This window comes from Prenolepis imparis, unplaced genomic scaffold (assembly GCF_030444845.1).
Source record: "Prenolepis imparis isolate NDT839.2.m4 unplaced genomic scaffold, iyPreImpa1.0 SCAF_13, whole genome shotgun sequence".
Lineage (NCBI taxonomy): Eukaryota > Metazoa > Arthropoda > Insecta > Hymenoptera > Formicidae > Prenolepis > Prenolepis imparis.
The window spans coordinates 678,136-704,432 of NW_028141171.1; the positions used below are offsets into that span (position 1 = coordinate 678,136).

The window sequence follows — 26,297 nt, forward strand, 5'->3', positions numbered from 1 at the left end:
AGGGTACATATATCTTGAGTGCTAATGCTAATACCGACGATACTAACTTTCAAGCTTCCTAATTCGGAAAATACTTAATGAAAAAATACTTTATTATAGTGTTTTCAAAAGCTTGAGATAAACTACAAGAATATGCAATAGAAAAGAGAGCTCCCCATTTAAAAATATCAAGATAATCTATGTGACTTTGACAACGCTATTCAGGCTCACATTAATATTACTACGTAATGCATTATATAAAACCCTACAATTTTTGTATGAAACATTTTTTTCGAAAAAAATACGCATTTTTCGAAATATTAAAAGGTTCCGACATTTTTTGTACACCCGTATAATTCAAAAACTTGCCACAGAAATTTTCTGTAACTTGAGATTTTTGCTCATGGACACAAAAAAAGTCTTTTTCGTTATATGTAACATACCGTGCGCAGCGCATTAAGGCTCAGATCCAGTCTAGTGAGAGCAGAAAGACTGGAAAATATATTAGTGCCGAGTTGACCTATATTGTTTCGGCTCAAATCCAAAACTTGTAACTCAGTCAAGCGTGATAAATGTATTTGTTCTATTTCCTGTAAAAAATAAAACAAAGTTATTTGTAGTTATTTGTAGATCGTCAAGATAAATACAATATAGTCGCTGAAATAAAATTTTTGTAAATTGATAAACAATATGATAGCTAAATATATACACATTGATGATAACTGAGCACTATCTGCAGAGATACTCACAGTAATTAGATTGTCGGAAATATTTAAGAATTTCAAATTTGTTAAGTGTCTCAGCGCATTGGTAGGAAATTTCTGAAGAAAATTAGCTGAGAGATCCAACTGGAGCAGATTAAATACACCTGAAATAGTCATGGCAATTTTTTATTACCGTTTTGCAGTTTTGCTAGATTTTTGTTAATAAATTTACATTATCGAGGTATGACCCAAGTAGCAAAATGACGTCATAATGACGGTATTTTTTGGTCTCACAAAAAGACCGATTAGACGTCTTAATTAGGTCTTATAAGACCCGAAAATGACGTCGATATATCACATCCACGTGACGTCATTTTCTGACGTCTTATTGACGACATAATATGACGAATATAAGACTTAAAATTGACAAAACTTTGACATTTTAACAATTAATACATGACATCAGTTTTAGCCCAGTAAGAATAAATCATTCGATAAATATACACATATTCGATAAACTAGATAATTAGAATATAAAAATTTAAAGTATATTTGACAACAGAAGAATGCCTTAACAAATTTACGTATGCGCGTAAATTTATTTGTTAAAAAGGCATTCTTCTGTTGCCAAGTGTACCTTGTAGTTAGAGGTACTTGGTACTTATATGTATAATACTTTTAATTTTAATAGCAGTTGTTTGCCAGCTTTATATAATTCCATGACTAAAACTTAAATACGAGATAGATAGTGCATCGCGCGTCGCATAGCGATAAATGAAAGAACTAAATTTGAACGAATTTAAGACGTCTTCAAAATAACGTCTTTAGTTGATCTAAAAAATAACGTCTTAGAAACGTCCATTATTAGTCACTGACGCCATGGACCAAAAATGACTAAAATAGACGTCATAGGCCGGTATTCATAGTCCGTTCTTATATTTAAGTCTTAAGACCTCGTTTAACCAATCAAATCGCATAGCATCTCTTGATTGGTTGAACGAGATCTTAAGACGATCTTAAATATAAGAACGGACTATGAATACCGGCCATAATGTCGTCTTCTGACGTCACTTTGCTACTTGGGGAGACAAACAAAATATGTATAATAATAATATGGATCCTATACGAGCGGAAGAAGATTTGTAATGATTTATACTATAATCCGTTTTTAAGTTTGCATAAAATTGTATAACGATTGATTGTACAAAACTATTTCGTAGAACAGCAAGCTTGTAAGAATATATATAAGATTTTATTATACTTCGATGTCACCCTTTGAAAATCTCGCGTACTTTTATAGCATACTGTCGAAGCCTAACAAATCTCACGCGTTAATTGATCCAAAATTTTTTACATGCTTTTTTTTAATGTAAAATCAGTTACTGCGCTGCGTACAGATAAGTTCTATTTTGACATTTGTGTGTGATCTTAGCAAAAAATATATATTTTATATTTTCTTCTTCATACTTTTTAAACTTGAATCTCTACTAATAAAATATGTATTGAAAATACATTTTCTTTATTACAAATAAAGAATTATTTTTTATTATCTTGATATTTTATGCATATATTTTTTAGTAAATTAAATTATTTTACTAAATGTTATATTTTTATATTTATATATATTAATAGTCGCTGTCAAGAAAAGTTTGATCAAGAAATAGTGGTGTCTCGCGCCAAGTCACATGCAACAAAATAATGTCACGCACAACACTAGACATATAAAACATCTTGTGTAAATAGGTTTGTAAACACCGAGGTAAATCTTCATATACGACACGTAAAAGACACTATATATAAGTTAATTATGATAGTAAATATATAAAATTGTTTATATCTCTGAAACGATTAAGTTTTCGACCTATATTTACTAAGATTTTTTTACTTATAATTAGTATTGTGTGTACTATCTACCATATAAATATTGAATAGTTTTTTTAACCTCTGTATAATTTGTCAACTTATAAAACTTAACCTCACTTCACGTCGTAATGTAATATTTATTTTCTTTTCACGGGGACATGAAGTTGTTTTGTTGACATAACGTTTATATCTCAAACTAAATCATTTAATGGTTCTTTAAAAGAAGAATATAAGTTGTACATACATGAGCAATCTCTTTTTCTAGATTCTTTATTGTTGAGATAATGACAATGTTCGCGTACTAATACGAACACATTATAAAAAAATGCGATGCGCTCTTTAAAACAGACATTGCTGATACCTTCAATGTCTTCATTTCTAATTGATTATTCGGATAAGATCATATTCATATATAACACTTACCTTTAAAGACGTCGCTGTTGAACCGACTGAGAGAATTATGGGAAGTGTTCAGAAACAGTAAATGTTGAAGATCGGAAAGAGCATTGTCTTCCATATGAGATAATTCATTGTAGCTGAGATCCAATCGTAATAGTGAATCGCCTAAAGTTATGAAAGCATTTCGTGGAAGAATACCTGTAAAACAGGATAAGTTAGAAGAATTCAAGAAGTTAATGTTTATGCAGAAAAAAATTCCAAAAGATATATAATTATTATAATAAAATTTATTGTAAAAATAATTTAAAAATTAATCTAAATTGTAAGTGTTCAAAATTTTTATTGAGAAAAAACTTATATATTTAGGTATTATTTAAATATTGCTTATAGATATGAGATATGAAATATTTTACAGAAGAATACAATTGTGTCAATAGCAATAAAGATATTTAGAAAAAGCTAGCTGTGAAAATTTTCACGTCGAGAATAAACATCGTTTTCTAATTAAACTTAAGAGCAATATATGGAAAGGCAACATGCGATTATTTCAGAATATATTTTTAAAAATGCTTTAATAATTGTAAATTATATTATTAACAAAGCATTTAATCGTAGCATTTAATCGTCAAAGTATTTAATATTTCATATAAATATAATCATAAAATTAATTTTAAAAATATAGCGTCGGTTGCCATTTACAAAAATATGAAAAATGAAGATAGGTGCACATATGCTCATATATATACAAGAATATATATATATATAAAAAATAGCCATAAATTTAAAAAGAAACTTTAATACACAATAGCTTTAATAAATTAATGACGTTATAAATTGTATTGTAACCATACCGATATTGTTTTGGGTCAAGGACAGCACTCTAATGGCACGTGGACCTTTTAAAGAGGCAGTAGGCACTGCAGTCAAATTGTTACCATCAAGATATAGCTCTTCTAAATTCGTACATCCTTTTAAAATTCCTCCTTCAATGCTTCTGAGACCATTTCTACTGAGATCGAGTATTTTGAGTTTTTCCATGTTGTGAAATCCGTTACTAGAAAATATAGGGTTTAGACTATCACCCAACAAATTATCGGCAAGTCGAAGTTCAAGTAGTTCACTCTGAAATTGCAATACACGATCCGTTAGCCGATAAATTATATTGCTTGACAAGTCGAGTTTCCTGAGATTTAGGCCGGAATTAAGAAGATCTTCCGGTAAAGTTTGATAGCCACAATTTCTCTGGCTAATTGATACAATCAGCTGATCATGCAAGATGTTTATAGAGTCGCGAGTAAAAATCACTCGATCACAATCCATTTCAATTAATCGTGGATTATTCATGGATACGGCACACTTGCAAGGCACCAGAAGATCCTGTTTCAGTTCAATGCAGGGTTTCCATTGTGCTTGATTCAACGGAAGAATACTCCACAATAGGAAAATTGTAAACAGATGTGAGCTAGAAATGACAAAAATTTAAATTGAGAAAAATAAATCTAATATAATCTCTCTCTCTCTCTCTCTCTCTCTCTCTCTCTCTCTCTCTCTCTCTCTCTCTCTCTCTCTCTCTCTCCCTCCCCTCTCATTCTTGCTTTTCCCACCTATTATTTTTCTTTTTCTTTATCTTTTTTGATATTATAATATTTATATTTAATATAATATGTCTTATACCGCAAGAGAGAGAGAGAGAGGTTACATGCAGTGAACAGAGTGAATAGCAAAGACTGTACCTGTACACAACCCGTCTAGTTATGTACAAGGTGTTTCAGGAGGAATGGTCAATATTCTAGGACATAATTGTACACATCATTTAAAGCAAAAAAGTTTATATAAATATGTGTTTTTTTCTGGACGGTTATAAAGATACAACGTATTTAGTCTTAAGAGAATGAATACGTTCATTAACTTATTAGAACCAAATCCTATGAAACAATTACATAAAATTTTAATTTCATAATGTATTTCAATAATTAAAATTAATAAATAAACAATTTCAATTAATTAATAATAATTTGGGCATGAGTGAATATAAGTCATTTTAATTACAGAAACTAAAAATTTTAAACTAACACAACTTATCAAACGTGACCTAATATTTACATTTGTAACCATGGTAACAGGAAACGAAAAAAATATCGTTGTTTCATAGCATTTAATATTAACAATAAGTTAATAATTGTATTCGTTCTTAAACTTGAACACTTATCTTTATAACCATCCAGAATAGGACACATATTTATATAAACTTTTTGTTTAAAATGATGTGCGTAAGGTAGGGAGTCCAACAATGAATCATGTAAATTTCAGAGGCTTATATCTTTCTCAATTATTCAGTTGGAGATTTGTGTTTTGCATACAGTTTATAAATTTAGTTGGCTACATAATGTAGAAGAACTCATAAGTTATTTTATAAGTTTAACCATAATTTCAATTTATTTTAAAAAAGATATGGTTTATGTGTACGTACAGGGGTGTGTAAATAATGAACCACATATGTTATACTGTGAATTGTTAGAGTTATTTTAGTTTTATTATGTTTTAAAATATTTATTTAGGGAAGAGGTAATTACAAGACATGATAAATATGATTAAGAATTAGGATAGTATGAATTTAAAGCTAACTTAATTATTTTGATTTTATTATTTGAAGCTTACAATCACATTTTTAATATTCTTCTTATTATTAATCAGACTTTTTATCAGATTTTTTAAGATTATTATTTATTGTAGCAACTAGTGAGTTACAAAAAAAAAAAAATAAACTACATATGTTGTCAACAATAAAAATTAGGTTTATTGTTTACCACATTAAAATGGTTCATTGTAGACTATATAACCTTTTTTACAATAATCTCCAAAATAATACGATAAAATAATAGAAAAAAGTTGCTCACAAAATTATAAAGTCAAATATACATACATATATCAAATATAATTACAATATAACTATATATAATAAAATATATAATAAAATATGTTATATTACAAATGTTACATCTATGAGTGGGAAATTACAACATTACGTTACATGTAACATGCATGTTAATTACGTGACATTCAACAGTTATATATCTGTGTTTGCTGGAATATTATATGACATAATCTTATTAAACAAAACCTCACAAAGGTAAGGAAATACGCCAAGTACATAAAAATATCTTCCAAACAATATATGTATATACAATACATATATGTACAGGGTGGGGAAAAAGTATGGAAACCCTGAAAAATTTCGAAAAATATAAGTTTTACAGAAAAATGTTTCCTATAAAAGTTGTAGGGCTTAAAAAAATCTATTTACTGATTTTACAAGTTTGACCTTAAATAGCGTTGCCAAGGTCAGGGCAAGGTTATCTTGAATTTTTTAAATGGAACCCCCCATTTTTTATTACATACTCTTGTAGCTTATCTCGAGAACTTTCCAAAACACTATAATTGAGTTATTTTTGGTTAAGAATTTCCTGAGATATTTTAAAATTTGTCATGATACTTTTTAATTACAAAATATAAAATATCTCGTAAAGTAAAAAGAAGATCCTTCTCCAATCTTGGTTGAGTTTCGTATTCACTACCAATACTACAATTCCCTCTTCGCCAATAGGTCAAAAATTTTGTTTTTAAGTTTAGAATAATATATATATTTTTTTTTAATCAAAGGGGTCTCATTGAGAAAAAAAATAATTTCGGTTAAAATTGACTAAAACACTTAAATTTTCTTTTTTAAATTTTTTAAATATTTTTTTCGAAAAATACATTCAAACTTTTTTTATACTTTAATTAACATTAAATTGGATTATATTTTCAATACAAAGGAAGATAATATAATTATAAATATATACATATAGGGTTAAAAATGAATGGTTTACGAGATATTTTATTAGGCCGATTTACACGGACATTTGTTATAGTTTTGAAGTACACTCCAGGCGCGCGCGCCAAAATTATACGTGTAAAGTCTCTGCCATGAATGCCAATCGTGTGTTCCCGGCGCGCGAGTCTGGATTGCAGATTTGAACTTACATTTATTTTGACACATAGTTGTTTTTTTTATATTTGGGCATATAAAAACACTATTAATTATATTATTTATTTATTTTTTCATTTATTTCGTTTTTCTATGTGAAAATAAAGACATTTCGGGATGTTTAAACGGAATCGAAATAAATAACACAGTTTTGAAGTCATGTGATTATATTTTTCATGCAGCGTATATATGTCAAAATAAAATATGAACTTTCTTTTATAAATATAAAGGTCTACATATTATAAAAAGTTTCCATTGCTTCGCAATGTTGTGGATGAAAATTAATGTAAAAACATTGGAAACATAAAATTTTATCGCACCACGAACATTTTATAAATGATTCGTGTTCTCTACATACGCATTTTTTATTATAAATGTTTGGAGGAAAGCATAATTGATTAACATTCAAAAAGATTTCTCTATCGTCAGCTAATTTGGACGCGTACCATGCATATTGAAGCATACATTTAAATCCCGGTGCTGATAATAAATAATGAGTTAATGATTGTATACGAATCGCATCAGCACGAGTATTTAATTGTTTGCTTTCGTCACCTGATTGTGAAATTACATCTGGACAGTTTTGTATTTTCTTTATTATAATTTTCACTTGTCTGTAAAAATAAACATCGCATGGTTGACATATCGGAGTACATCTTGGCGGTATAATTTGTAAGTTACATGTTGGTTTGTTATTTTTGTCGCGGAATATTTCGTTATATGTTTGGATGTTTTTTTGTCCTCCCCAGGAATCAACAATAAATAAAAACAAATTATCCCCGACATACGGCTTAACAACATTTTTCAAATATTGTTCGTACAATGACGTTGTTAATTTGCCCGATTTGGAACATACAACGACGACATTTTTACATAATTTTAATAATTCATCGACATTTTTTTGTACACGTACTCCAAAATTATCAGAAAATTCTTGCAAACAAACAAATATTTTATTTAATAACTTCCCGGATTTTGTCAGCGAATATTGGGCGGTGTACGAATGCGAAACTTTATTTAAATCGCCGATGTACAATTGGACTAATTTTTTCCCAGTGTGCGTGTAAGTTCGCGATACATTAACCCTATACTCACAGCCTGTTTGATCTGTATTAATTACAAAATCGGGGTCATAATTCGGTGAAATTGCTTGAATTAATGTTTGGAACTTTTTCGCTGATTTTATCAGTTTCTGGTGCAATTGCCTCTTTTTTGGAAATATACCGTACAACGCGACGATTCGATATCCTGTGCTCGTGTAAGAAGTTGGTCAACCACGTGCTAGATGCTACGAAATGGAAAACATTTGTATGTTCTTCGCTTTCCTCTTTTGGCTTATACTGTGCGGCTGCAACTATGGCCCACTGTTACAGCAAACGTCGTGTAATTAATTGATTATTATTGCTTGCTTCTACGAAGCGATCGTACACATTAGTTTTTATTGCATTTAATTTGTCTCTAAAAGTGCCGCCTGACAAAACAGATTTTTTATATTTTGTAACATCAGAAGCATGGTTTAAATACTTTCTAAAATGATGGTTTAATGTATTGAAAGACCACTGTGGATGTTCTTGAGCTGTCAGTACGATCTTTAATTTTATATCATATGGCACTATTTGATACGCAGAGATTTTTTTCGGCGGTTCATAGTCTTCTAATTCATCAGGTATATTCTCACTCGTACTCGGCATATTTTCGCATATAAGCACCTTTTGTCCTTCTTCTACATAATATTCAATGTCGTCCGAAACTTCATGCTCTCCCAACAGTTTAATAAATTTTTCAAAAAGTTTGCCGCCAACTAATTTGGCATTGTTCGAAAACTTGCGTGGGGCGTCAGCAAATATTAAATTAAAGCGTACAACAATATCTACAAACAATTATTTCACATTATAATTTACAATATACTGTGACGTTATGAAAGCAGATTCTTCATTAATAATATATTTACCACGAAAATATTCAATTGCATCCGTCAAATATTTTTTTGAAATATCGCACTTTGCCAGAAATTGCACATATTCAATAGTTTCATCTGTAATATACGTTGTCTCCATTTTTACGAATGTTTCGTACCACGTTCTCTTTAGAAATGCTGCCACGAAACTAGTGAGACACGTTACAATGTGTGAGAATCCCTCTGTGAAAACCGTAAAAAAGATCGAAAGGAGGGGACAACAGTCCCTTCTACAAAGTCTTTTCTTAAACGCTGGCAGGTATACTTGCCTGTCCTTTTGTGAGTCTTATCTTTACAATATATTTCACACACTACTTTAGTATACATATAAAATATTCCACAACAAAAATAAACCAACATAATTTACAAATCATATCGCCAAAATGTAAATCGAGATATCAACTATGCGATGTTTATTTTTACATTAATTTTCATCCACAACATTGCAATAGAAACTTTTTATATTATGTAGACCTTTATATTTATAAAAGAAAGTTCATATTTTATTTTGACATATATACGTTGCATGAAAAATATAATCACATGACTTCAAAATTGTGTTATTTATTTTGATTCCGTTCTGTCCATCCCGAAATGTCTTTATTTTCACATAGAAAAACGTAATAAATGAAAAAATAAATAAATAATATAATTAATAGTGTTTTTATATGCCCAAATATAAAAAAAACCGAATGAAGCAAAGGAGTCGTCGACGGGATTAGAACGTTCGCTCGAACGCTCGCCGTCGACGCAAAAACTAATAGGCGGGAGCCTTAGTCCTTTCAGCTACACCGCTTATTCGAAAAAGATTGTAACGTTCTTGCTTATGTGAGACGTAGTTGCGTCACCCTAATTTTGTTTCGTGATTTCTCCTAAACAAAGGCCCAAACGCCTTTAGGGTTTTCATTAGCTACCCAGGTAGCAAGCACACGTCATTTTGACGTCGAATACTAGTCATGTTCGTACGAATGACGTCAAGTGACCAAAAACTGACGTCATATTTGAATGACATTATAATGACGTCATTATTTTACGTCAGTATGACGTAATATTTAAGTCCTACATTCATTTTATAATGACGTCATTATGTAGTACGTCAGTATGACGTAATATTTAAGTCCTACATTCATTTTATAATGACGTCATTATATAGTACATCAGTATGACGTAATATTTAAGTCCTACATTCATTTTATTTGGTGTCAATCTAAAAAAGGATGCCATTTATTTAAACAATTAATATAAATATATAGATATAGGCATTTAAGAGCCGAACGCAAACGTAAAATTTTTATAGGTAGATCCTACATATTAAAATAAAAAATATATATATGCGAATATTTGCAAGCGTACGTCATATTGACGCCCAATGACGTCATTAGACGTAAAAATAACGTCATTTTGACGTTTAATGACGTTAGTTTGCCACTTGAGTACAATCATATCGTGTCGAAGTCACAAAAGCAAATAGAAAGCGTTTGCAACACTTGCGAGCATAAAATGTCTTTTTTTTTGGTAAACAATAAAAATAAAATAATGCCACGAGCATTGCGAACGTAAAGTACGTGAAACAGATCACGCGCATGCAATCGCGCAATCATTTATCGCGCATGTTCTGTTTGCTACATCGGCGCGAAAAAATTATCAGTCTCATTGTCAGGTTAGGGTTAGGTTCACGTGCTTTGTGTAAATCCTGCTTGTTCAGACGCAAACAAAAAAATTCCGTATAAATTTTTAATTATTTATTATACATTATATATTTTCTTGATTATATAGTCATTACTGAAATGACTTTTGTTGGAGTCGAATTTATTATCAGTGATAGTGATAATGAAGCATCAATTGCTTTAGTACATTGTTCATGGTTAACGAAACGAAAAAAAGAGGTTTGGTGGCCTCCGTATAAAACTGGTGCACAATTTAAGAAAGCACTCTTCCGCGAAGAAAAGCCAAAAGATCAAACATGGACATTATACGGTATTAAACAAATACTTTTTTCTTGTGGTACGTATACAATATATATATTTATGTATGTGTGTGTGCGTGTTGAGTATATTGAGTGTATTGAATATATTAATTGTTTATTTAGTTAATATTATTATATATTTTATATTGTGATATTTTTAATTAACAAATTTTATTGCATAAAAAATTAGGTTATGTTTATAAAACTTGAATTTAACTATGTTATCTTTGTTAATTATAGATGAATATCAGAAAGCTAGTAAAAAACTAAAAAAGTGTGAAGAGTTTTCTGATGTACAGTCTTCTACAGTGGAAGATAAAGAGCAACCAAAGAAAAGACAGTCAAAACGAAATTCTAAATACATATCTACTAGTGAAGAAGAGGATGATGAAAGTGATCATTCTTTACGTCGACCACCAAAGATTTCCACATTTGGTAAAAATATTTTTCAATTAGAAATTAAAATTTTTAATTAATAATTATAAATCTAATTTTATCTTTTTGTAAATATTGGAAGCATTTTGTTATCTAAGCATTATTATGTTTAGCACATGCGCTACAAGATAAACATAAAAAATCTTTAACATCAATGCCATCATCAGTATCTATGACATCAAAAGACCCACCAGAAACAGGTATAAAGAAATAGCAAAATATTTAAAAAAAATAAAGCACCATATATTTTTGAAATTTTGTTTTCTAATTTTTCTTTAAATTTGTTATATTACAGTATCGCAACAAGACATAAATTCAGATTCTTCTGATATTCCTGCACACAATACTCCTAGTAGGAGATTAAAAGAGATAGATTTTTTAAATAGAACCACAATACCATCACCATCTTTAACTGTTTCCACAAACATCAGTTCTCGATCAGAGTCTGTAAATTCAACTCTTATTAATGAAGCGAATGGAGTACCATATTTTCGTAGCCTTACTGGTATGTCTTATTATTATTCTATATAATAAAACGATATTTTTTTATATACTAGAATGGTTGCCTATTTATATTAAATTTTTCAGAACAAATTTTTACTGAAATAAGAAAAGTGCGAGAACAAGTTAAAGAAATGTATGGAATATTGAAGCACTCCAACACTCAAGGTGGCATGCTCTCTATCCCAGATAATTGTCCTGTTGAGTTTCCATTGAAAACACGCGAAGAATTGCAACTATTAGAAAATTATTTTAGCTCCCGTGAAAATAAACACACTGTGGTATATATACAGGGTTGGCCATATTAGGTGGACCTATTTATTTAAAAGAAAAACATGAAAAAAAAAACACATTTTTTGCTGTTCAAGTGAAAAATCATTTAGCGTTCGATTGGTGGTTGCTCCATAGCAAAAATCTCCTAAGACTGACGCTTCGAACACGTGCTATCATTAGTCATTATCACATTCCTTGTCAAAGTTACAGTGTTACCAGATGGGTCCACCTAATATGGCCAACCCTGTATTTATTTAAATCACATGTTTTAACATACATATACAGACACATACTATTATTATACTACTACTACTATAACTACTACTACTACTACTATTACTATGTATGTGTATGCATGTGTTGTGTATATGTACATATATGTGTTTATACGTGCATTGATGTTAATTTTTTTTATTATTTTACAGTCATTGTTCTTCTCAACATTAGGAGGTGACACTACTACTGCGAGAACTAATAAAATTTTAAAACACGTTTTAACTAACGAACTTGCGAAAGATTTTAACTTTGCAGGACACAAAAATAAGGAAGCTTTTGAGAAGCTTTCTTTGAAGACTGTGATAATCCGTAAGTTTGACAATATTAAATATTTTACAAAAATTAATTAAAATTAATAAAAAATAAAATTTCTCTCTTGATATAATATATAATTTGTTATAAAATAAATTGTTTAAAATTTTTCTGTTTTGTTTATAGGCGGTGTGCAAATAAAATCACCTTCAACCACAGAAAAAGATATTGAGGATGCAATCAAAACTTGGTTAAAACACGCTTCTGATAGATTAAAGGAAAGTTTGAAAAAAAAATAACAAGAAAGGTTATAAAATTTAAATATTATATTCTACACGTATGTATTACTTTTTATTTTTATTTTGTCTATTTATAAATTAATATTAATTTTATTAATTTTATTTTTTAAGTTTGCTTTATTTATTTTAATAATTGGTTATCAAAACATCTTTTTTTCGTTTATTTGCAAAAATTTATCATTATGTTAAAAATTAGACGTAAACGTAAAGAATTTGTTGGACGGCGCCAACAATATCGAAGAGTAACGCAAGTTGTAAACAAAATATTTGCTGCTAATGTTTCTAATAGAACACCTTGTAATAATTTGAACCTATCAAACGAAATATATAATGAATCGTTAAATGATTTAGATACTAATAGAATTACAAGTACTAATAATGAAACGAGCAATACTGAAAATTTTGAAAATGTTATTGTCTCTTTAAATTTTCAAAACGATAACTATTTAACCATTGATGCCGTATCTAATTTTTCTAATAAGGTAATAAATAATTCTTCTGACACAGATATAAACAGTAGCTTAGATAATCAAAGTAATTTTATGTATGAATTAAGGAAATGGGCCATTGAAAGACACATATCACATTTAGCTGTAACAGATCTTTTGCGCATACTTTCCCCTTATCACCCAGAATTACCATTAGATTCCCGTACATTATTGAAAACTCCAATTTTTACGCAAATTAATAAATTAGAAACTGGAGAATTTTGTTATTTAGGTTTGAACATAGCTTTGAAAAATGTATTGTCACAAAAGCATACCCAAGAATGTTTAAAACCTGGTGAAACATTAAAAATCTGTTTTAATGTAGATGGTATCCCATTGTTTAAAAGTAACAAATTACAACTATGGCCTATTCTGGGACTTATTAAAAATTTTCGTAGTATTCCATTTAGTATTTCAATTTTTTGTGGTACGTCGAAGCCTAAACCTTTAAATCTTTTTTTAAGGAATTTTATAGATGAATTAAATGATTTATTAGAAAATGGATTTGATTTTAATGGGAATCACTTTAAAATAGAAATTCATAGTTTTATATGCGATGCTCCTGCTCGTGCTTTTTTAAAATGTACAAAGACACATTCGGGATATTCTTCATGTGATAAATGTGTTGAACCTGGAGAATATTATAAAAATAAAATTGTTTTTACAAGTGAAACAGCTCAAAAGCGCACAGACGAATCTTTTAGAAAACAGATAGATGATGATCACCATCATGGCCCATCTCCTTTAATAGATTTACCTATAGATTTAATAACATCTTTTCCCACAGACTACATGCATAACATATGTTTAGGCGTAATGAGAAAGCTATTAAATACATGGATTGGAGGTCCACTAAACGTTAGATTACCTAACAGAAAGGTACAAGTTCTCTCACAACGTCTCATTAATTTACAGCCATTTATTCCATTGGAGTTTAATAGAATACCACGGTCATTAAATGAGCTAGCGTATTGGAAAGCCACAGAGTTTAGAACTTTTTTGATTTACATCGGTCCTTTAGTTTTAAAAGATATTGTAGACAAAGCTATTTATGAAAATTTTCTATTATTGCATGTTGCTATTTCTATATTAATATCACAAAAACATATAAATAATTTTGGAATTTCATTCGCACGAGAATGCTTACTAACTTTTATCAATCATTGCAAAAATAAATTGTACGGTCTAGAATTTGCTGTTTACAATATTCATCTCTTAACACATATATGCGACGACGTAGAAATTTATGGTCCTTTAGATGAATATTCTGCGTTTCCGTTTGAAAATTATCTTGGTCAATTAAAAAAATTAATAAGATCTTCTAATAATCCATTACAGCAAATACATCGTCGAATTCAAGAAATAAATTGTTCTTCCTTAGAAATAAATAAATGTAACTTAAAAGAAGTCAAAGCTAAATATTTTGTTGACATGGAACATAAAAATGGACCTTTATTAAACAATAATTCTTGTCAATGGTACAAACAATATAAAAAAATCAGTTTTACAAATTTGTCATTTTCTATCAATCGCTACAGCATTGCAGACAGTTATTGTAGTTTGAGTAACGCAGAAGTAATAGAAATACATAATATTGTAAAAACAACAAATGGTGATATTTTCGTTATTGGAAAATATTTTATTAAACAATCACCATTATATCTATATCCGTGCGACTCATCGCTACTTAATATATATATTCTCAAAGATTTTAGTAATCTCAAAATATGGCCTATTAGTCTCATTAGCAGCAAATGTATTGTAGTACCTTATATTGATGATAATACTTATGTATGTTTTCCAATCATTCACAACATTGATTAATATTCTTTTATTATTAATTTTTAGTTTAATATTTGTGAAAATTTATTTATTTTAATTTAGCAATCATAATGTGCAATGCATATTGTGCAATTTGAGATAGCTATTAATATAATCACAAATATACATTATTATTATTATGATTCTACAGTTTAATAATAAGTTTTTATATTATATACATATATGACTATTATAAAATAAGTTTTTGATAATTATATTCGTACATAATATATTTAAAAAATTTCTGTTTATATTAAAATTTGATAATTAATAAAAAATTTATATATATACATATATTTACATATTTTATCCAAGTTTTATATATATATATGTGTGTGTGTGTATGTGTATGTGTGTGTGTATATGTGTGTGTGCGCCGCACTTATTAATTGTTAATTATATTAAAACCTTGCGTACTATAAAAAAATATTAGGAATCAATATTAAATATTAGGAATAAAAATTATTTTAAAGTAAAAAATTGAATAAATCTTGATATATAAATTAGAGTATAAAAGTCTTATTAGTCCTCTATACTCGAATTTGTATTTTTATAGCAAAGTTTTTTCGATTTTATTATTTTAAAATAATTATTCCTAATATTTAATATTTATTCCTAATATTTTCTCTATTGTGCGCAGGGTCTAAGAACGTCTTAATAACGTCATTACATTAATCAGGAAAGACGTCATGAAATGACGTCAAAATGTGGTTCTAATAACGTCATTATATTAATCAGGAAAGACGTCATGAGATGACGTCAAAATGTGGTTCTTTTCGTGACGTCAACAGTCTGTGACATTAGACCGTCATTTTTACGTCATAAAAACGTCAAGTCATGACGTCACAAGTAGTCAGTGACTGACCAATTTGAGACGTCAAAATGACGTGTGGTTGCTACCTGGGTATATCCAAGCTATCAATCGCACTATGACTCGTTCCAAAAGCGTTTTTCCAATTGGCGTCATCTCTTGTGAAATTATTTGGTTTCAAGCAATCTGATCATGAGCTCTGTATTTATATCAAGTCAAGAAATAAAACATTGATCGTAGCAATATTTGTAGACGACATTTTTCTTTTTGGTAATGACTGCCGAGAAAGAAGAAACTCAAGAGCAATCTGACAAATAAATTCAAGATCAAGAATCTGGAAGGTGCTCGTCATGTCTTAGGGATACGAGTAAGAAGAGAAAAGGATGAAATTCGTCTGGATCAAAGCAGCTACATTTCCTGCGTGCTAGAAAAATTTGAGATGACAGACTGTAAGCCTATAGCAACCCCGCTGGAGGCAGGGTCAAAGCTGCAAAAAGAAAAATGTGATGTTGATTTTCTGTATCAGTCATTGATTGGCTGTTTGATGTATATTGCAATAAACACAAGGCCGGATATTGCACATGCTGTGAGTTTCCTGTCCCAGTTTAATTCATGTTACGGCGAAGAGCACGTGAAGAGTGCAAAACGGGTACTACGCTATCTAAAAGGTACCATCAATAAATGTCTGTTTTTAAAGAAGCCTGATAAAGAAGCATCTAACCCCGTGATCGACGGTTACGTGGATGCCGATTGGGAGAACGATGTGTCGGATCGACGATCATATACCGGCTATGCGTTCAAATTGAATAAAAATCTAGTCTCATGGGAAAGCAGGAAGCAGCAGTATGTTGCTCTCTCAAGCACTGAGGCCGAGTACATTGGACTGACGAACGGTGCAAAGGAGGGCATTTTTCTACGGAGTTTGATTAACAAGTTATATGGTAAATCAGTACCTGTTGTCTTACATAATGACAATCAATCAGCTCAAAAGCTAGCGAGTCATAAGATGTTTCATTCAAGAACGAAACATATCGATGTAAGACATCACTACATCAGAGAAATTGTAGAGACGGATGCAATCAAGTTAGAGTACTTATCTACAGACAAAATGGTGGCCGATATACTGACCAAGCCACTTCATGGACCAAGGACAAAGTTATTGAGGAAAGAACTATGCTTGTTTGTTAAAAGGACTAAATCTAATACGTAGATGAACGTTTTTAATATTATGTTTATTTTATTCTTGGTTGCATCTGTATTAGAGTTTATTTTATTATTCTTGTTTTTGTTTATGTCATTTTTGTATGCGCATGGATTAAGGCAGGGTGTTGTCATTTGATTTTGTTTTTTGCGCTAAGAGTAATCCACGCTCATACAACTGCAGTTTTCCGAAAGGGGGCCTTTCAGTCGCCAACAGTTAGATTTATTGAGTCTCGGGTATATAAGATTATCTATATTTAGTGTATTTTTTATTGTGTAAAATACCATCCTGCAAACTCATATATACTATACCAAACGATTATCGTGTACGTTGATTCACAACGTCCGCAAAGTTGTGAATTCGAATCTCGGCCGTTCTGACGCGATTGTATCGTTAAAAATATTTAAAAAAATAAAAAAAGAAATTTTATAGTGTTTTAGTCAATTTTAACTGAAATTATTTTTTTTCCTTAATGAGACTCCTTTGATTTTTTTCAAAAAAATGTATAACATTTTTTACTTAAAAACATAATTTTTGAATTATTAGCGAAGGAATTCAAATATTTTCGATTTTTTAAGACTATTTTCTGATTTTTTTCAATTTTTGGGGGGACATCCCCTCCAACTTTCTTAAAAGAGTAGCCCCTCGAAACGTTCGTACACGTATTTCGCGGTTTTTCATAATTTTGAACCGTTTGCGAAATGTAAGGGTGATAACATTTATAGAAACCCTGTATACAGGGTGTCCGGCGGTTGGCGTTTTACCTCTCGTGGGCAGGTAGAGTGAGTTAAACCGAGTAGAAAAGTTCTCTACCATTTTGCGATTTTCTCAATAATTAATAAGAAATTAATTTTTTTAAATCGGCCAATTGGCGCGATTACAAACGCGTGGCAAGAAGAGACCCCAACGGGGGTCCGGCGATATGCGTTGTTCGTACACAGCTATTGTCTTTTGTAAAGCGCTCCTCCCTGCTTTATCGCGCGCCTAGCAACCATATAACATTAGACTCTTTCTTTTCGCCGCCTGCATAATTACCACATAAGAGTAGGCTGTCTTTCTTGTCGCACGCTTAAACTCACACGAATTGGCCGGTCTTTATTAATTAATTTCTCATTAATTATTGAGAAAATCACAAAATGGTAGAGGACTTTTCTACTCAATTTAACCCACTCTACCTGCCCACGAGAAGTGAAACGCGAACCACTGGACACCCTGTATGTACAGAGTGTCCCATTTTAATCAATTATCTCCAAAAATGTTTTTATTTTTGATCTTACAACAAAATGTTTTTCAAATAAAAGTTGTTCAATTTAAAGAGGGACAGAAGATGGCGCTACTGACTTTTTTCTAAAGGGCGCTTTCAAGGTCATTTAAAGGTTATTATTTTTGTTTTTTTAAAATAAAATCATATTTTTTTATATAAATCGATTTTCAACATAAAAAGTTATAAGGGTAAGATAGCCAAAAATGAATTATATGTATTTATATGTATACAAGAAGTCCGGTGGTTCGTGTTCCACCTGTCGTGGGCAGGTAGAGTGGATTAAACCGAATAGAAAAGTCCTTTTCCATTTTGCAAAATTCGCAATAATTAATGAAAAATTAATTTAAAAAGATCAATTCGTGTGCCTACAAGCGCGCGACAAAAAAAGACAGCCCATTGTTACATGGTTACTAAAGAAAACACATAGTTGATTTGAAAAAAAAAAAAATTGTTGCAAATTGCATACTTTTTTAAAAACAATTATGTGTTTTCTTTACACCAATTGATTGGTCTTATTATTCTGTGCATAAGAGTATTACAGTAAGATTACCGAAAAGTGAATGTTTCACAAAATATTTTATATTTTATGTCAAAATACTGTAAACTTCAAGTCTCATATAACTCGGAAAGTACTTAATAAAAAATAACTCAATTGTAGTGTTTTGGAAAGCTCTCGAGGTAAGCTATAAGAATATGTAATAAAAAATAGGGGGTTCCATTTAAGAAATTGAAGGTGACCTTCACGTGACCTTGACAACGCTATTCAAGGTTATACTAATATTATTATGTAATGCGTCACATAAAACCCTACAACTTTTGTATAACACATTTTTTCAGAAAACGTCATCTTTTCGAGATATTCTACTGTCCCGATACTTTTTATACATCCTGCGAAAATGCATGCCTCGTGCACAATTGTTTGTTATAGCAAAAAGTTAATTTTCGCTATAACCAACGCAATGGCATCCGCGTTTGGGCTCTACAGCCAGTTTATATCCATATATATTTATATTTTATGTAAAATTATGTCATATTAAAGTATAAAATATCTCATAAACTATTCACTTTTTGCTTTTAAAGAAAAATACGCAGCTGCATATTGCAAATTACATACTTTTTTTAAAAACATCTTATCTGTTTTCTTTACACCAATTGATTGGTCTCATGATTCCGTGCATAAAAGTATTAAGATTATCGAAAACTGAATATTTTACAAAATATTTGACATTTTATGTCGAAAAATTGTTAAGTTCAAACTTTATAACTCAAAAAGTACTTAAGAGAAAAATACTTTATTATAGTGTTTTGGAAAGCTCTCGAGAGATATATATATAAGCTACAAGAATATACAATGAAAAATAGTAGGTTCCATTTAAGAAATTGAAGGTGATCTTCGTGTGACTTCAAACTATCCAAGGTCAAATCTTTGTCACTATCTTATGTCCTCCTTGAAACCATACAATTTTTGTCTGAAACATTTGTTTCTACAACCAAAAATAAACAAATTATTTGAGGTGTAAGGTGTAAGAGTTAAAGAAAACACCTTGTATATGTGCAAAATAATAGCACCGCATAGAAATATTTCAAATATTTTTTGAATTTACCACTTTTTCAACATGTACAGCGCCTCTGTACTAAAAAAAATATTAGAAGTGTATTAAATTAAAAACATAGAGTTCAGTTAGTTTCGTTTTTTCTAAATATTTGTCATCTAAAGACGAAAAAGCACTTTCTTCACTGTGCAAAAAAATAGCACAACATAGTTCTTGTGTAATAAATTGCAGAATTTTGTTGATAACATTTAATTAAATGTGTTCGTGTGAACCGGCATGTTTAAGAGTTATTAATTATTTGAAAAAGAATAATATAAGTTATTAGTATTATTTGTTGGAACAAAATGGGGGAAGGAACCGCCACTGTATAAATGAAGAAAGATAGCTTAATTTAAAGTAAAATAAAGCTCAGTTATTAATAATAAAATTAATTAATCAAGCGGGCTAATTGAGAGCTAAGCGCGGAAGTCGGTGCGCATATATATTAAAATACGTTAGTAAAATTTAATATTCTTTTCATTAATGAACGTTTCGGTCCTCAGGATTGGATCATCTTCAGCATGAATGAGTTAATTCTGTCTTGTGTTGACCTTTCGCAAATCATCTAACGGTTGTTTGCAATCAGTCATTTTCGATTCCGTAAAGGACACTTTATTTCTTCCCGGGTTGGAGATGTTGTTAACCATTATTTGTAAAGCCCTTTAATATGCAATTATATCATATGCCATATTCTTGTGCAATTAATATATAGATGTTGCAAGGACCTTCCCAGGTAGCAAGGTATCGTCATTTTGACGTCATTTTTTAGTCATTGGTTACGTCAATTTCACCTTTGAAATAACGTAAGAGTGACATTAAAATGACGGTCCTAAGTCACAGACCAATGATGTTATATTTATGACGACAAAATAACGACATTTCTCGAATATAAAATGAGGTACACGCACCGGCAGAAATGGTGTCCGGCGTTAGATGTGTGCGAATACGTGTATGACAGCCGAAAGTCATACGCACACATACGTAACGCGACATACGTGTCGCTTGAAGCGCGGCGGAGATCAAGGAGCAAAGGAGAAAATAGTAGGGGGTATTCCAATTTTGCATCTCTTTCATACATCGCACGATCGAGAGAGAAAGCAATGCAAGACGTGATAACCGCTAGTGATATCCAATAGCTATCTCACTCACTCGACGATCGAACGGAGGGAGTGCGAATGAGACAGCTATACGGACACGCGGATCGCGCTGTCTTTCGGCTGTCATACACGTATACACACATTTTAACGCCGGACACCATTCCTGCCGGTCGCGTATACACAACATATACATATACATAATTGGTGGAATTTAGCAATTTTTAAAAATTTTTCATTAATTTAGTAATGCTAATTAATTCATTGAATTTTGAACTCTTTACCAAATATAATAATAAAGATAGAATATATACATATATATTATAGAACATATATTAAAATAAAACTACAAATGTAATATAATGTTTATGGACACATATATATTATATATGTATATAGGTATATATATACATATATATATATATATATATATATATACATATACATATATGTATATATATACAGGGTGTTAAAAAAGTGGCGGATACGCTGTATAGGGGTGAATTCCTGAGGTTATTTGGAGACGATTTTTCCTCAGTGAAAATGTCGAGGCACCAATAATTTTCGAGTTATAAATAATTGAAAATAAAGGGCTTTTCGTAAACTAAATATTGTGGAATTAAAATATTAACAAAACTACATTCTTCAATTAATTTCAAGTCGACTTTAATTTAATAGAATTTTAATTTAAGGCTTAGTTACCAAGATATATGATGGCAAAAATTGGGAGCTTGCAAAAAATGATGACTTCTCTCGACATTTTCGTTGAGGAAAAATCGTCTCCAAATAACCTCAGGAATTCACCCCTATACAGCGTATCCGCCACTTTTTTAACACCTGATATATATATACAAGGTGTTCAAAAAAGACCGGAATCCCTGAATAACTCAGAATAATCGAAATCTAGGAAGAAAACACCCCAGACAAAAGTTGCAGGGTTAAAGAAAAGGCACTTGATGGTGACCTAGAACTTGACCTTGAGGTCAAGTATAGAGGTTATTTGAAGGTCAACTCAAATTTTTTAAATGGAAACTTCCATTTTTGATCCCGGATTCGGAAAGAGCGGGAAAGTTTACGTTTAGAAAGGTACTTAAGTCATAGGTTAAGATGACCTTTAGGGATTATTTAGGGGTCAAATCGTATAGGACAGAAGAATCTATCAATAACTAACTTTAATCAAATTCTAGGGGGAAAACACCCCAGATAAAAGTTGTAGGGTTAAAAAAAGGGACTTGATGGTGATCTTGAACTTAACCTTGAGATCAAGTTTAGAGGTCATTTAAAAGTCAACTCGAATTTTTTAAACGGAAATCCCCATTTTTGACTCCAGATTCGGAAAGAGCGGGAAATTTTACGTTCAGAAAGGTACTTAGTCATGGGTCAAGATGACCTTTAAGAACCATTTAGGGGTCAAATCGTATAGGACAGAAGAATCTATTAATAACTAACTTTAGTCATGTTCTAGGGGGAAAATCCCTAAAACACCCCAGATAAAAGTTGTTGCATTCAAGAAACAGGGCTCGGTCGTTATCTTTAACTTGGAGTTGAGGTAAAATGTAAGTCCTCGTGAGTGGCGGAAAGGATAGTAGTCTCTGAGCAAGATTAAGTTCAAAATAATCTTGTCAATGTAATATTATGTTACTCTCAAGTTAATTGTTTAATTTTAATATCATAAAATCGATATTCTGCGGTGTTTTAGGGGTTTTCCCTCTAGAACATGATTAAAGTTAGTTATTAATAGATTCTTCTGTTCTATACGATTTGACTCCTAAATGATGCCTAAAGGTCATCTTAACCTATGACTTAAGTACCTTTCTGAACGTAAAAATTCCCGCTCTTTCCAAATCCGGGGTCAAAAATGGGGGTTTCTATTTAAAAAATTCGAATTGACTTTCAAATGACCTCTAAACTTGACCTCAAGGTCAAGTTCTAGATCACCATTAAGTCCCTTTTCTTTAACTCTACAACTTTTGTCTGGGGTGTTTCCTTCCTATAATTCGATTATTCTGAGTTATTCAGGGGTTCCGGTCTTTTTTGAACCTTTTTTGACCCTGTATATACATATAATATATATGTATATATACAATATGTATATGTAAAATATATGTGTATATAAAAATTATATTACATTTGTAGTTTCATTTTAATACATGTTTTATAATATATGTATATATTCTATCTTTATTATTTTATTTGATAAAGAATTCAAAATTCAATGGATATATATATATATATATATATATATATATATATATATTGTACTTGTAAACGTAGTCATTATTATGACATCTTAATACCCGCTTTTTGCTTGCTTTATGTAATTCTCATGACTAAAACTAAAACTTAAATACGAGATATAAATAGTAAAGTCACTAGATAAACAAAGTACCGCAATCCATAAGACGCAATGTATAAGGATTTGGCGTCAAAATGGCGTCGAAAAGTGTATACGTACACGCACCGGCAGAAATACCTCCGCAAAGTTAGCCCCTCCACTTTGACTTTTGTAATTTTTTTTTTTACCAATCGTTTGGTGGTCGTTTGGTAGTGTTTGGTACCGCATTAAAAACTTTTGGTGGTCTTTTGTTTTTTTAAAAAATCAATTTCAATTTTTTAAGGTACCATTTTATGCGCAGCGTACTGCCGCAGCAATTCGCTCCTATTGGTTGAAGTTCAATTGAATGAACAGCAAAGGCAGCAAAACAAGAGAACACGCAAGATGCAATTAGTTGATTCTAATTATTATTTCAGTTATTATTGTTGATATCAATAATAAATTTTAGGAATACAATAGATAATTATGAGAATAACAAGTAAAAACCGTAATCTTAACCTTAAAATAATTTTAAAAAAAATGAAATAAGGCTATAGCACACACTTTCCGTAACCGTAAACATAGGCCGGTATTCATAGGCCGGTATTCATAGTCGGTTCTTATATTTAAGAATGTCTTAAGTACAATCTTAAGATGTGATTAACCAATCACAGAGCCGTATTTGCATCTTAAGACATTGAAGACATGAGAACGGACTATGACCGATATTCATAGTCCGTTCTTATTTCAAGATCGTCTTAAGTAATATCTTAAGATGCAAATACGGCTCTGTGATTGGTTAATCACATCTTAAGATTGTACTTAAGACAGTCTTAAATATAAGAACCGACTATGAATACCGGCCCTAACCGTAACATAAGGATTTGACCAATCGCGTTGCTTGATTCATTTGACATTGGTTGCATATCAAATGAATCAAGCAACGCGATTGGTCAAATCCTTATGTTACGGTTATGTTTACGGTTACGGAAAGTGTGTGCTATAGCCTTATTATTTCATTATTTTTTTATTATTTTAAGGTTAAGATTACGGTTTTTACTTGTTATTCTCATAATTATCTATTGTATTCCTAAAATTTATTATTGATATCAACAATAATAACTGAAATAATAATTAGAATCAACTAATTGCATCTTGCGTGTTCTCTTGTTTTGCTGCCTTTGCTGTTCATTCAATTGAACTTCAACCAATAGGAGCGAATTGCTGCGGCAGTACGCTGCGCATAAAATGGTACCTTAAAAAATTGAAATTGATTTTCTAAAAAAACAAAAGACCACCAAAAGTTTTTAATGCGGTACCAAACACTACCAAACGACCATCAAACGATTGGTAAAAAAAAATTACAATAGTCAAAGTGGGGGGGCTAAGAGAAGGGTAAAAATTTTGAAAATGATTTTCTAAAAAAACGAAAGACCACCAAAAGTTTTTAATGCGGTACCAAACGCTACCAAACGACCACCAAACGATTGGTAAAAAAAAAAATTACAATAGTCAAAGTGGGGGGGCTAAGAGAAGGGTAAAAATTTGAAATTGATTTTTTAAAAAAACGAAAGACCACCAAAAGTTTTTAATGCGGTACCAAACACTACCAAACGACCACCAAACGATTAGTAAAAAAAAAAAATTACAAAAGTCAAAGTGGGGGGGCTAACTTTGCGGAGGTGGCAGAAATAGTGTCCGGCGTTAGATGTGTGCGAATATAGATGACTGAGGTGCGAATACGCATATGACAGCCGAAAGTCACGCACACATACGTAACGTTGGAGTCAAAATGGCGGATGATTGCGGTACTTTGTATATCTAGTAACTTTAATAAATAGCGCATTGGGCGTCGCATAGCGGTAAATGAAAGAACTAATGATTACAAAATATATATTTTCAAGGGTTTTGAACAGAAAATATAAACTTTATAAATATCATAAAATATTTATTATTTTCACTATCTAAGTACGTTAATATTAATATTGATATATTAATTAACAATATTAATTAATTAATAAATAAATAACTTTAAAAAATGATTAAATAACGTTATTTCTATGACGACAATATGTCGTCAAAAATATCATGTATGTAATACGTCATTATATTTAGTCGATTGTCGTTATATGACGATAATGATCTTAAAATGGTGTCATAATGAGGATACCTTGCTACTTGAGTTTTTTAACTCGTTTCTTTTTTTATTAAAAATGATGAGGGATAATTAACTGCATTGTTTTGCGTTATAATTTTTGAAAATGCTTTATTTATTCATGAGATATTACATAAAATATATTGTTGCGTCCGCGCGCAAGCCGACTTCGATATCTCGAAGTGCTAAGGTCCTTTTTTATTTACTCACGCTCGTAATAATTACTCTTACGTAAATAACGTAAAAACTTCAATAGTAATGGAACATATAATAGCACAATAACACAGATTAACATAAGTAAATCATAATAAATATATCCAATCGTCCAAAACATCCGAGCATTAGTCTGCGGATGCAACAATATAAAATGATTATTTCCTGGTCCATTCTTGATTTCCTTAATGAGTTTACAAAATTAATGATTTCTTTGTGTCAGATATATTAATTTTAACAAAAGATAATAAAAAATTATGAAAAATAATTGTATTGACTGAGATAAACTGCATTTTTTAATTGGTCCGGTATTTCATCATTTGGGAATATATCATACAATTTCGAAAAGTATACGTTTTTTTGATCATTTAATGTATTTTACACATTTTGATCGATGTATTTAGTAAGAAAAA

At 30.5% G+C, this 26,297-nt stretch overlaps 2 protein-coding genes across 2 annotated transcripts in view; one reads left to right on the top strand and one right to left on the bottom strand.

Moving 5' to 3' along the window:
* Positions 1 to 26,297, bottom strand: part of LOC145944481 (uncharacterized) — a 44,001-nt gene that overhangs the window by 12,039 nt on the left and 5,665 nt on the right. Inside the window, exons 2-5 of the mRNA XM_083052830.1 lie at positions 3,797 to 4,407; positions 2,970 to 3,143; positions 729 to 847; positions 423 to 569 (exon numbers count right to left, since the gene is read on the bottom strand). Coding sequence (XP_082908956.1) covers positions 423 to 569; positions 729 to 847; positions 2,970 to 3,143; positions 3,797 to 4,407 — 1,051 coding nt within the window. The remainder of the gene's footprint in view (positions 1 to 422; positions 570 to 728; positions 848 to 2,969; positions 3,144 to 3,796; positions 4,408 to 26,297) is intronic.
* On the top strand, positions 10,717 to 13,177 carry LOC145944470 (uncharacterized). The gene is made up of 7 exons (XM_083052813.1): positions 10,717 to 10,933; positions 11,136 to 11,330; positions 11,444 to 11,530; positions 11,626 to 11,835; positions 11,919 to 12,112; positions 12,530 to 12,689; positions 12,819 to 13,177. Exons 1-7 carry the CDS (start codon positions 10,717 to 10,719, stop codon positions 12,929 to 12,931), a joined length of 1,176 nt encoding a protein of 391 aa, XP_082908939.1. The 3' UTR covers positions 12,932 to 13,177.